Raw genomic sequence first — 14,621 nt, forward strand, 5'->3', positions numbered from 1 at the left:
ATTGGTTCAACTTTAGGTCCAAGCCAAGAGAGGGAGCACATGACCTGCCTGGATGGCCAGAAACTGAAAGCTAGATGGCTCAGAGACCTAGGATAGAACTAATCATGACCTACCAAAATGGCAATGAAATTATTTCTAATGATATTCTGCTATACTAATAGACTGGTGTCTATCTCAGTCATCAACAGAAAAGCTTCCTCTGGCAGCTAGTGGGAGCAGATCTAGAGATCCACAGCCAAACATTAGGTGGAGCTTGGAGAAGAGAGAGATGGGCTGAAGACATCAGGAGAACATGGCCCACATAATCAACTAAGTAGAGCTCATAGAGGCTCACAGAGACTGAAGAGGCAATCATGGAGCCTGCATGGATCTGTGGTAGGACTCTGATACATGCTTTGGTTGTTTAGCTTGGGGTTTTGTAAGACTCCTAACAGTAGGAGTTTTGGTGTCTGACTCTTTTGCTTGCTCTTGGTAAACTTTTCCTCCCACTGAGTTGCCACATTCAGTCTGGGTATGAGGATTTGTGCCTAGTCTTATTGCACCTTGTTATTTTGTGCTCATTTGACCTGCTCTTTTCTGAAAGGAAATGGAGGAGGAGTGGATCTTGGAGAGAGGGGAGATGGGAGAGGGACTGGGAAGAGTGGAGGGAGGGGAAGCTGTGGTCAGGATGTACTGTATGAGAGAAAAATAAACAGAAAAAGATTACTGAGCATCAACAAAGGATCATGATATATCATTTATTCATATTTAAAAAGCGTATGTAGTCAACAGAGAAATTTGCATAAAATCATAAAGCCTTGGAATAACAAGAATGTAAAGAATGGAGATCTGATAGAACAGTGGCTCTTACTAATGCTTTTCTAGAATCACACATGCAAGGCAGAGGATGAGTCACAAAGGTCCACTTCCATAACTGAACTACTTAGAAAAAACTCCTGTTTGCAGTGCAAATATTATGTGGTATGTTACTGAATGTTTGTCTTATTTCAGAGATATATTCTGTAATATTAATATCAACATATTTACTAGATACATTTAAGTAAAAATCTCAGTATTGCCATTATAAGGAGATTTTCTTCTTGCAAAGGACTCTTATCAGGGCCTCTTTTATATCTCTGTTCCTCAGGCTGTAGATGAAGGGATTCAGCATGGGAGTCACCACTGTGTACATCATGGCCATGGTAGTCTCCTTCACAGTGGAGTTGTTAGCTGATGGACAGAGGTAGACACCAATAATTGTCCCATAGAACAGGGAGACCACAGTTAGGTGGGAGCCACAGGTGGAGAAGACCTTGTGGATAACCCGAGCAGAAGAAACTTTTAGGATGGAGCAGACAATTTGTACATAAGACACAATGATGAGTAAGAATGGGATGACACTAGCAAGCCCTCCCACAATAAATATCATTAATTCATTAATATAAATATCAGAGCAGGACAACTTGAGAAGGGCAGATATGTCACAGAAAAAATGAGGTATCACGTTGTTCTCACAGAATGACAATCTAGCCAATAGTAGGGTATGCAATGTGGAATACAGCGTAGTAAGTACCCAGCACAGCACCATCAGACACATACAGAGTTTGGGGCTCATGATGGTGGTATAATGGAGGGGGAAACAGATGGCCACATAGCGATCATAGGCCATGACCACAAGAAGGAAGCTCTCCATGGCTCCAAAAATCATGAAAAAATACATTTGTGCCAGGCAGCCTGCATAGGGGATAGATGGGTCCTGGCTCTGCATGTTCTGCAGCAATTTGGGCATTGTAACAGAGGAGAAGCAGAGGTCAGAGAAGGACAAGTTGCTGAGAAAAAAATACATGGGTGTGTGGAGATGAGAGTCCAGTAGAATGAGGATGATGATGATGAGGTTCCCCAGGACAGTGGTGAGGTACATGGCCAGGAACAGGGCATAGAACAGGTGCTGGTGCTCTGGGGGGATGGGTAGACCCAGGAGGAGGAACTTGGAGATGACAGTTTGGTTGCTCATTATCATTTTTCGTCTCTAGTATCCTAATGAGAAAATATGAGGGTCCCTTAAAATTCAAAATAAAAATGAAGATATATCTAGGATACATATTCTACAACAATCCATCTGACAGTTATTGTAGTTATATCTTCAAATTACAAATGTCTGTAACTATTCCAATCACTAATGATTTTTTGCAGCTTCACTTTAACAGGTTTCTATCTCCCATCCTTTCCTAGTCAGTTCTATGCATTTCTACTGAAATACAAAATGGGCTAATGCTTCTCTCTCCTTATGTCTGCACATCCTGGGTAACTTGTTTGTCCATTTGTAATTTGCTCTATGTCATTTTTATATTGATGTTCTTGAAGAATTTGAATGAGCTTTATCATCATAATTTTACATAATTTCAAGAAAACTTCACATGCTCTAATGCCTTAGATTACCATGAGAAACTCAGGCATACATGTCTGTGTAGCACACAGATTTCTGCTCCACTGCTAACTAATCATCTTCTTTCCATTCCGTGTATGACAGACATCAGGAGCTCAAAAGCCCCAAGTGAAATTTATGTCTTCATTTTAATGTCCTCCAAAGCATTTCTCAGTCTCCTATCTCTCCAGTATCCCATAGTATAGTAAAAGAAGTTCATGTCTGAGTCATAAATCTGTGAATTTTGATCCATCCATTTTTCTTACCTTGAACTGCTGTCACACATTAACAGAATCTGCTGTTCATTTTCCTCCTATTCCATCCATCTCTTTCTGTGAGGTTATATACATATATCAGGATCACATTTTGTCTTTACAGGAATACAGAAGCAGACTCAGTTCATGTCCATGTTCTCATGTCTCCTGACCCTTCTCTTCTTCAACCTTCTTCATTTACACTGTGGCATTCTAACAGAGGAGTTTCAACATCTATTGTCTGATTTATTCTTCCAATTATCACTGTTGCTCTGAGGATAAGGACAAAGCTCCTGTCAGGGACACTAGTGCTGTTTCATTATCTCATGCATACCAAAGGTATATCCCTATATGGTCTCACATTGACACTTGGATTTCTCTCTTTATCAATGCTGTGGTTAAAACTCTTCACCTCCCAATTTTAGAGTTTCTTCTCCACTTGCCTGTTACTTCCTCCTCTCTCTTGCCCCTTCATCTGGTTCATCCTCATTCATATGTAAGTGATATTGCTTATCACATACATCTAAATTACCCTGTCTTTCCATATTATGTAAGACCTTCAGCCATGTTTTTTTGCATCCTATACATACCCCATACACAATACTTTGATCACTGCTTTAAGCTGTCTTCCCATCAATTGCAAACTATGTGCAGGAAAGATTATGCATGACTTCATTCTAATTGGTCATTTACAGTTATTCCTAATCTCCCACTAGGGCCAGTACCTGTCCCAACGCACAAATTTGGGCAGTGAACATTTGTTACTGTTGCTCAAACTGATACAGATTTCTTTAACTTGAAAGGTAGAAAAATTTCCATTTAAATTGAAAGACTTGCCCAGTTATCCTAAATTTTACACTCTATAATGAGTGTCAGAGAGCTAATGTTGCATTTCTACAGTGTTAGGTTAAGCCATTTGTATCACACCTCAGTAGTACTGATGACTCCAAATCATATCTGTATGTTTTAATCCAGAAAATGTCATTGGCATTGATGTAGTAGACAGATATGATGAAATTTTTATGAACTATAAAAAAGAAGTGACAAAGTTAGTTTGGGATCTTCAGTTGAGTTTTTCTTCAGATGTCTATGTGAAGAAATGTGTATGTGATGGTTGATTTATGCATCAGTTCAGTTTAGCCCGATGCCAATACTTGAAAAATCCTAGTTGCTATGAAGACAGTCTATAAATGTCATTTAATCTGTAGACTTTCAGTAAAGTAACTAATACTTCATAAGATAATAATCTTCACACAATCAGATGAAGGAATTAAGGGAAAAGGACAGTTCACTGTAGAAAAGTTTTCATATTCTGCCTTAGAAGCAAGTTGAATCCTCCACTCTTCTCAGGGACTCCAATATTCTAGACAGTTCTTCAAGTTGGCCTTATCAGCCTCTAACACTGGGAAGTCTGTGTACTATGTCACACGCATGGGCACACACACACACACACACACACACACACACACACACACACACACACAAATACCCATATTATTCTGTAATTCTTCACATCGATGGCTAATAAATCTACCATGTCTCAAAGCTAACAAAAGAGGAGAAACATTAAGAGATCTAAGTAAGTTTCTCCAAGTCTGACTGCTTGCATCTTCAGACTGACAGTTTCAATGCAGATGAATTCAGAGTTTCCACACTTAGACATTGGGGATTAGCATTGCAGAGGAGGAAAACATGCAGGAAATATGACATGGACCATTTCAAAAGATGCTCTCATTATGTATCCAAGACCGGCCTCAAACATGTGGCACTCCTGCCTCTGCTTCCTGAGCACTGGCATTGTAGGCATGTGCCACCGTGCCCAGTTTCTCCTTCTACTGTAAGTGAGCAGTACCTTCGTGTTAGGTAGGTATGTATGTGGAAAGATTATAGGCCAGAAAAATCACAATCAACTGTTATTACTGATGGGCCAATGGACTTAATACCGTCTTTAGATATTCAGCCCATCATTCTCAAATTAAATACCACATAAAAATCCCAAATGTTATGTTTCTAGCATTTGGTACAACTGCACATTTTCTTAGATTCTGTAGAAGCACCAAGTTTTGAATGAGTAGCTCTTCTTGTACATTTACATGAACACCTAGATGATAGTAATGTCTTCCCTGACGAACTGCACTTAGGAGCAATCACAGATGTTACCACTAAAACACAGATTTGGGAAATTGTCCAGAGAAAACTAATCATCATATTGAACAGGACATTGCTTAGAGTTTGCTAAGACCCTACAGGGGAAAGTATCATAAACAACTGTTCAGCATTATAGCAGTGAACTCCATCTCACGGTGCGGCTCTTGTGTTGAAATGGTGTGATATTGAGAGAAAATTACATAATGAGTAATTGTAATGAACCCATCAATATGAAAGCAGTTATACGATGATCATGAAATAAATCCTGTACAATGTGATGGTATCTTGGGAGACAGAGAAAACAAGAATGTTATCATACCTGGAAAACTTTCCTGTATCACACTGGAAATTAATTCATGTGGTTGACAGCAAGACAGCAGCTTATTTTCCTGAATTTACCTGAATCTGCTGAGGCTGAGTCAAAGTTTCTAGTGAAGGATCCTGCTCACCTTTATTCTATTTGCAGGTACAGGAACTAGTGGCCTCTGTACTCATCACCTATTTGTCCCATCTCTACTAACACCCACTGTGGGCATTTCTGGGACTTAGGGGCCCTGCATCCCATAGGAGTCCAGATCCTGTATAACTAATTAAGACATAGTAATTATCCAGGACCTTTCTAGGACCAATTTACTTCAAGGATCTCTAGTGGAGAACTGATCACTCCTTCCTCTACTTCTGGGAAGGTAAAATTTAAAGAACAACTAACAAAACAAATAAACATATAACAGCCACAAGAAAACCAAAAAAAGTGAAAAGACATATATCCATTCGAGCAATGAACAGGCTTCTGCTTAACTGGAGCCCACTTGGTTAGAGGGAGAAATAAAGAACTTGACTAGAAAACCACCCCAAATTATCAGGCATTATTTTCATTACTAATGACTTAAGGTGTCTCACACAACAAAAATTTCCACAAAAAGCCATGGGTAGTTTTGAAAGTTTTGGTTGGGATCCTCACCTTCAATGACTGAACCATCTATCTGGTTCATCCAACAGTAATTTTTAAGTAGAATGAGACTGTAGAAAATCACACACACTGGGATGGCTTCCAAATACAGCATCTCAATTCAACATGCTTTCTTGCAAAAGGATTTAGGACCTATATACAACCTTCTGAAAAATTTAAGCTTTGCCAGCCAACTTTCTATGTGTACCAATGAAAAGGGCAGAAGTGTGGCAAGCAGATGGCATGGGTGAATGCTTCCTCAAGCCAATTGAAAAGCAGTCCATGTTCCTATGACTGTTCACTCATTTGGTCTTCTTAACTTTCTATGAAAACCATGATTGTACCTACTACCACCATTACCCCAACCCTTCTCATTAGGAGGTGTGAGATCTCCTCCTAATGCCCTGTTCTATGAGTTCACCATTGATCATGAGGCCATTGGTGGCATTTACAATTCCTTCCTTCATTGTTGTCCTGAACTTGGCAGCCATCAGTTTGATGAAGTTCTGTACATGGTAATGAAACACAAGCTTTCTACTCCAAGGAATCTTGATCCTCAATGGTCTAACCTTTATTGGGCTCTTAGAGATGCTTAATTTTTTTAAATGTGGAAATAGTAAGTGGGATCTAAGGATGTATCTAATGTTTTAGAGAGAGTGCTGCTTGCTCTGGTTGTGTAAAACAACCACATTTTGCTTGCTAATCTATTGGTTTCAGTTACTCCAAGAAGAATGATGTGTCTACTCTCTATGTTTTGGTTGACATGAGAAGCAAAAGTTATTGTATGGTAGGGTCAAGTTCCAATTCAATTATCCCTGAGTACTGTGAGTCCTTACATAAGTATAATTAAATAGCTTAGTATTTCAGTGTCTTTGTCTTACTGGAAAGATATGTGTGTTTATCCTTGTTTATTGATGCTCTCTTCACAGTAGTTAGAAACAAAAACAGTCTAGATGTCTTCAACTGATGCATAATGAAAATATGGTACATATAGGCCATGGAATTTTATTCAGTTTTACAGTGCCCATTTTTTTTAAATTGAGTTGTTTGTTTTCTTGATTTTTTTTTTTAGTTTTTGTGTATGCTAGGTATTAATCCTCTGTCACGATTACAGCTGGCAAATATTTTCTCCCAATCTATAGGCTACTTCCAGTTGATTTTCAGTTTCTTTTATTGTACAGATTCACATTAGCTCCATTTAGTACCACTTGCCAATTTAATGAGCTACCATCACCCTGTTTATAAGTCCCTTACCTATGCCTTGTAATGTATTCCCTATTTTTCCCAAAGTACTCTAAGTTTCATGATGAAGTCCTTGATCCAATGTTATTGTTTTTTCTTTTCTTTTCTGTCCTTTTTTCTTTTCTGCTTTTCTTATCCCAATTGCCACCATAGAACCTTCACCCAGATAGAAGCAGATGCAGAGATCCACAGCCAAGCACCGGGCAAAGCTCCTGGAGTCCATTTGAAGAGAGGAAGGAGGGATTATATAAGTAAGGTGGGGGTCAAGATCATGATGGGTAAAACCACAGAGACAACTGACCTGAGCCAGCTTCAGAAACTGCATGGGACTGAACTAGGTCCTCTGAATGTGAGTGAGATTTGTGTGGCTTGATCTGTTTGTGGTGCCCCTGGCAGTGGGACCAGGATTTATCCTTGGTGCAGGAACTGGCTCTGTGGAGCCCATTCTCTTTGGTGAGATACCTTGCTCAGCCTTGATGCAGTGGGGAGGGGCTTGGTTCTGCTTCAGTTTGGTGTACCAGACTTTGTTGACTCCTCAACGGAGACCTTACCCTCTTTGAGGAGTGGATGGGGGTTGGGGGGAGGTGGAGGGAGGAGTGGGAGAAGAGGAGTGAGTAGGAACCGTTGTTGATATGCAAAATGAAAAAAAATTTAAAAAAATTCATACAATTTATTTTGATTGTTCTTGCTCTTCCTCCAACTCCTCCCAGATCCTCCCTACCTCTCTACCAACCCCATTCCATGCCTTTTCCCTCTTTCTTTAAAAACAAACAAAACACAAGAAACACACACACACACACACACACACACACACACACACACACAAACACACACACACACAAACTCCTTAAAACCACAAAATGGACACCAAAATATAAAAGTAAAAAAAATCAATAAGACAAAAAAAATGCCCCCCCAAAAGCAAACTGTTGCCAAAAGTCTGCAAAAACACTAAGTTCATTTAGTGTTGGCCAACAGTTCATGAAAATAGGGCCTACATTGAAGTATGATTCATATACCCTGTGAGACTTCACTGGAGAAAATTGTTTTTTTCTTTGCCAGTAGGTACAATTTCATATATTCTCTCTCTCTCTCTCTCTCTCTCTCTCTCTCTCTCTCTCTCTCTCTCTCTCTCTCTCTGGGTGTGTGTCGGATAATTTTCTTTTTTAAAAAAGTTATTTACTTATTTTCTTTCATATATTACATCCTACCACATTTCCCTCCCTCCTTTCTTCCCAGCCCCTCCCACTTCCCTCTCCCCCAGATCCACTTCTCCATTTCCCTTCAGAAAGAACAGGCCTCCCAAGGATACCAAGCAAACATGGCATAACAAGTCACAATAAAGCTAGTCACAAACTCTCATATCAAGGCTGGGTGAGGCAGCCTAATAGGAGGAAATACTTCCCAAAAGCATTTAGAAGAGTCAGAGACAGCCCCCACTCCCTCTGTTAGGAGCCCCACAAGAACACCAAACTACACAGCCATAGCATATATACAGAAGACCTAGGTAGACCCATACTGGGCTCTCCGATTATTGCTTCAGTATCTGTGAGCCCTAGGAGCCCTGGTTATTTGATTCCGTGGGCCGTGGTTTTGTTGTGTCCTTGACCCCTCTGAGCTTCACCTAATGTTTGATTCTGCATCTCTGCATCAGCTCCTATCAGTTGCTGGGTGAAGCCTTTCTAATGACTATTATGCTAGGTCATTATGGTATATGAGTATAGCAGAATACCATCAGAAATCATTTCATTTACTTTTTTGACCATTCATGTTTGGTTCTATCCTTGGTCTCTGGGTTATTCTGCCTCTGGCTCCTGGCCTCCAGACAGTGTCAGGCCTGGGCTCCCTTTCATGGCATAGATCTCAAGTTGGACCAGTCATTGGTTGGCCACTCCCACAAGTTCTGTGCCGCTGTTGCCCCAGCAAATCTTGCAGACAGGACAAATTGTAGGCTGAAGGTTTGTGGCCATGTTGACGGATGCTATTCCCTCCACTGGAAGGCTTGCCTGGTTACAGAAGATGGCTGGTTCTGACTCTGTATCCCCCATTACTAGGAGGTTTTGCTGGAGTCACCCTGGTAGATTTCAGGGAATTTCCATTGTACTAGGTTTCTGCATCACCCCAAAATGCCCCTCATCAATTCTAGTTGTCTCTCCCAGCATTTTCTTCTCCACTCCCTTCAACTTGATCCCTCCTGTTCCCAACGTCACTCAGTACCTCCTCCATAAAACTTTTTGGTGAGGGGTGGGAACCTGCTCCTTCTCTCAGTGCTGACCCCCCAAGTGGCTGGACACTGGGAATGCTGCTACAGTCTTTGTGAGTTCATGTGTGCATCCGTACTGTTGTGTCTGGAAAACACTGTTTCCTTGAAGTCACTTATCACCTGTGGCTCTTACAGTCTTTCAACCTCTTCTTCCATGCAGATCTCTCGGCCTTGAAGGGATTGTTGAAGCTGCTGTCTTTTCACCAGTATGTACATTTGTGCACATTTGGCTTCCCAGTAAGAAATCAAGTGTCCATAAGTGTATGGATTTATGTCTGGGTCTTCTGTTTGATCCCATTGATCAGTTAGCAGATTTTTATGCAATGCATTGATTTCATGCATAGTGGGAAAGAATGATCTAGTCTCACTTTTTCATATGTGGATATCCAATGTTCCCAGCACTATTTGTTGACAAGACAAGATTGTCTTTTTCCCAAGGGCCAATTTTAGGTCTTGCTTACTTTTAATTGTTCTTGATTATATGAACTAGTGCATGTTGAAATATTAGGTTTTTCTCAAGTAGAAAAAATGATTTAACATATATGTTAATATTCTCTATTATTGATAATTCTTTTGTACTATGTCACAGGGATTTCAGTTTATCTATGACAAGAACTGCTACGACCTTCACAACCACATAGAGAATAATACTCCAGGAAGAATATTCAGTGGAACAAGGCACAACATAAAAGCCATATGAATCATTGTCTACTTTTATGGATAGTTAGGAACATTGAGAAGTAGATGCTCAGGTAATTGGATAGGAGATGATGTCATAAATCAAAACATGAAAGGACAAGGAGAAGATGCTATGGAACTTAGCATTAAAGTTTGTTTGTGTTTGTTGAGATTGAAATGCTCACAGAGCCTTACATGAAGATGTGTACTGGACAGACATGTAACACAGAAGAGAGCTCTGGAGGAGCTGGTCTAACAAGAAGATGAGGAAGTCAATGGAGTCTAGAATAGAGGAACAGACTTCACACCATAACTTACAGGGAGAAGTAAGTGAATGAATGGGTGAAGATAAGAGACCTAGTTCACGGCACACTAGAGTGTGTAACAGTTCATGTGACATGAAACTGATTGGACAGTGTATTTTTCAAGCACTATAAAATAGCTACATAAGGAATTTTGCAGGAAAAGTGAAAAAGGAAAGAGAAGGCAATGTTTGAAACTGAATTTTGTTATATTCCAGCATCTTTCTATGGTTTTGGACAAATAAACTTTGAATGACTGCTGGCTAATAATTCCAGGAAAAAAAATGGTAGTGACTACTCTATTATGCAAGAGGATGACAAAAAATTGTTGAGGGTCAGAATAGGTCAGAAAATACAACACAATAAAAAGAAAAGGGAAGGATAAGAGATCAACTGATGTAAAAATTAGTGTAGGAAGAACAGTAGGAGACAGAAAAAGGTTGTGTTTGAGTTATTTGGATGCTATGGAGCATCAGCCTAGGATCATGATATATCATTTACTCATATTTAAATATTATACAGCAGTCGATACAAAAATTAGGATAAAATAGTAAAACCTTGGGAAAATTTGGACTCAATATAATTGAAGACCCATCTATAACACTCTCAGGCATATACATAAAGGATGCTCCATCCTACCACAGGGACACTTGCTCAACTATGTTTTGTTTATTTGTTTGTTTGTTTGGTTGGTTGGTTTTTAGTTTTTTGTTTTTCCAGACAAAGTTTCTCTGTTTAACAGCCTTAACTCACCTGGAACTAGCTTTGTAGACCAGGCTGACCTCGAACTCCCAGAGATCCACCTGTCTCTGCCTACCAAATGCTGGGATTAAAGGTGTGTTCCACCACCGCCCAGCTGCTCAATTATGTCTAATGCAGCTGTATTCATAATAGTCAGGAACTGGAAACAATCTAGATGTCTCTTAACTGAAGAATGGACAAAGAAAATGAGGTATATTTACACAAGGGACTATTGCTTAGCTTTTTAAAAAAATGACATGAAATTTGCATGTAAATTGTTGCAACAAGAAGAAGTTGTCCTGAATCCAAACCCAGAAAGATAACTGTGGTATGTATTCACTTATGAGTGGATATTAGCTGTTAAGTAAATTATAATCAAGCTACAATCCACAGACCCAGAGAGGTTATGTTAAGAAGAGGGCTACAGTGGGGAAGCATGGATCACCCTGTTAAGAGGAAATAGAATAGATTCTTCAGGTGGATTGGCTGCAGGTGGAGATGGGAATGTGATGGATGAGTTGCAGGGGATAGAGGGAGAGAGTGCTGGGAGAAACAGTTGGAACTTGGTGGCATTTTGGGGGCAGTGTAGAAACCTAGTGCAGTGGAAAATACCTGGAATCTATGACTTTTGTGAGAACTTCTAGTAATGGATGATACAGAGTCTGAACTGGCCATCTTTTGTAGCCAGGCAAGGATCCTGCTGGTGGGACTGGGTTACATTTGGTTGATCTGTTGGTTGTGGATGTTTTGTGGAGATCTCTAAACAACCCAGGCTGATGCTAGGACAGAGGGTAGATGCCTGAAAAGTGACCAAGGGGCCCAGTTGCCAGAGACAATATGTATGCATCGCGTTGAACATACAGGGTTGGAGCTGGTGCAGGCTTGCGACCTTCACCCCTACATTCTAGTCTCTTAAACATGTGAAATAACTCTGCAGGCTACAAAAAGAGAAACCTAGACACTAACTCAACAACAAAACCCTTCACCTACAATCTGTCCTGCCTGCAAGATACGCTGGGGCAATGGCGGTGCAGAACTTGTGTGAGTGGCCAACGCCTTTGTTTTTAGTTCAGGCTCATCCTACCAGCATGAGCCCACGCTTTGGATGGCCAGGAACCAGGGACTTGATAGTCCAGAGACCTAGGTAGAACCAAAGTGGCAAAAATATCAATGAAATGATTCCTAATGATATTATGCTGTTCTCATAGATCAGTGCCTTGTCCACTCGTCATCATACAGACTCCCTCTAGCAGCAGATGGGAGCAGATGCAGAGATCCACTGCACTCATATTTCTGAAAATATGCAGAAAGAACATCTAAATTAGAAGTCTCCATCAGGTTCCTCCCATTCAAGATTAGGGAGCCCCAAGGAAGAAGGCAAGGAAAGATTGTAGGAGTTAGGGGGGATGGAGGACATGACAAGAACGTGGGCCACCATGTCAATTAAGTAGAGCTCACCTGGGCTCACGGAGGCTGAAATTGCAAACAATGGGGATGCATGGTCATGTACCAGGTCTTCTGCATATAGGTTAGGACTGTTAGCTGTGTGTTTTAGTAGGATTCCTAACAGTGAGGGCAGGTGTATTTATGACTCTTTTGTCTGCTTTTAAGATTCCTTTCATCCTACTGGGTTGTCTTGTCCAGGCTCCATATGAGGGCTTTTGCCCTGTGTTATTGTGTCTTTTTTTAAAGTCATGTTTGGTTATCATCTCTTGGAGGCCTGTTCTTTTCTGATGAGGAAACTAAAGGATAGCGGATTTGTGGGAGTAGGGAGATGAGAAGAGCTAGGTGGAGTGGAGGGAGGGGAAACTGGGAATGGGATGTATTGCATAAGAGAAGAATCTATTTTCAATAAAAAATAATGTAAAGGAATGGAAATCTGAATAAACAATGGCTCTGACCTAGTGATTTTCTAGGATCACACGTGCAAGGCAGAGGATGGTATCATTGAGTCACTGAGGTCCCCTTCTATAACTGAACAACTTTGCAAAATTCCTGTTAGCAAACGAAAATATTATACAGTTTTTTCTTGTATGTGGGTCCCATTGTTTCAAGCAATATATTTAGAAGATAAATTTGAGTAAAAATCCCACTACTGCCACTATAAGGAGATTTTCTTCTTGCAAAGGACTCTTATCAGGGCCTCTTTCATATCTCTGTTCCTCAGGCTGTAGATGAAGGGATTCAGCATGGGAGTCACCACTGTGTACATCATGGCCATGGCAGTCTCCTTCACAGTGGAGTTATTAGCTGCTGGAAATATGTAGAGACCAATAATTGTCCCATAGAACAGTGAGACCACAGACAGGTGGGAGCCACAGGTGGAGAAGACCTTGTAGATAACCCGAGCAGAAGAAAGTTTTAGGATGGAGGAGACAATTTGTACATAGGAAACAACAATAAGTAAGAATGGGATGACAATAACGAGCCCTCCCAAGATAAATATCATTAGTTCATTAATATAAATGTCAGAGCATGCCAACTTGAGCAGGTCAGATATGTCACAGAAAAACTGGGGGATCACATTGTCCTCACAGAATGACAATCTAGCCAAGAGTAGCGTGTGCAACAGGGAATACAGCACAGTAAGTACCCAGAACAGCACCATCAGACACACACAGAGTTTGGGGTTCATGATGCTGGTGTAATGGAGCGGGAAACAGATGGCCACATAGCGGTCATAGGCCATGACCACAAGAAGGAAGCTCTCCATGTCCCCAAAAACCATTAGAAAATACATTTGTGTCAGGCAGCCTGCATAGGTGATGGATGGGTCCTGGCTCTGCATGTTCTGCAGCAATTTGGGCATTGTGACAGAGGAGAAGCAGAGGTCAGAGAAGGACAAGTTGCTGAGAAACAAGTACATGGGTGTGTGGAGATGGGAGTCCAGTAGAATGAGAATGATGATGATGAGGTTCCCCAGGATGGTGGTGAGGTAAATTACCAAGAACAGGGCATAGAACAGGTGCTGGTGCTCTGAGGGGATGTGCAGACCCAGGAGGAGAAACTGAGAGGCAATAGTTTGGTTCTTCATTATCATTCTTCATCTCCAGTATGCTAATGAGAAAATATCAGGATCCCCTAAAATTCAAAGTAAAAATGAACATATATTTAGGATATATATTGTGCAACAAAGGACCTGCAAGTCATCAGATTAATTATAATCTCAAACTCCAAATGTTCATAATTATTACAGTCATCAGTAATTTTTCTCAACTTATCTAAACAAGTTTCTATCTCTCATCCTTTTCTAGACACGTGTATGTTATTTCTTCTGAGATACAAAATAGACAAAAATTTCTCTCTCCTGTTGTCTGCTCAACTGTTTTTTTTTTAATTTGTAATTTGGTCTATGTTATTTTGTACATTCAATATTCTTGAATTTGGATAAATTTTATCATAATAATACTATGTAAATTATAAGATAAACACACATACTCCAATGCCCTAGATCACCACTTCAAACTCAGACACACATATCTCTGTAACATACAGATTTCTGTTCCACTATTCACTAATCATTTTCCTCCATTGCATGTATGACATTCATCAGAAGCCCAAAAGTCCCAAGTGAAATTCATGTTTTCACTGTTTTGTCTCTCAAAGCATTCTTTAATCTCCTACCTCCCAGGTATTGCAG

The 14,621-nt window shown here is 40.3% G+C and overlaps 2 protein-coding genes across 2 annotated transcripts; both read right to left on the reverse strand.

Moving 5' to 3' along the window:
- Nucleotides 1–1,060: 1,060 nt before the first annotated feature.
- LOC131916199 (olfactory receptor 1468-like) lies at nt 1,061–1,999 on the reverse strand. The gene has a single exon (XM_059269509.1). It carries the CDS (start codon nt 1,997–1,999, stop codon nt 1,061–1,063), a length of 939 nt encoding a protein of 312 aa, XP_059125492.1.
- An 11,083-nt stretch (nt 2,000–13,082) lies between these two features.
- LOC131916200 (olfactory receptor 1468-like) lies at nt 13,083–14,021 on the reverse strand. The gene has a single exon (XM_059269510.1). It carries the CDS (start codon nt 14,019–14,021, stop codon nt 13,083–13,085), a length of 939 nt encoding a protein of 312 aa, XP_059125493.1.
- Nucleotides 14,022–14,621: the final 600 nt, after the last annotated feature.

Source organism: Peromyscus eremicus, chromosome 8a (genome assembly GCF_949786415.1).
Source record: "Peromyscus eremicus chromosome 8a, PerEre_H2_v1, whole genome shotgun sequence".
Taxonomy (NCBI): Eukaryota; Metazoa; Chordata; class Mammalia; order Rodentia; family Cricetidae; genus Peromyscus; species Peromyscus eremicus.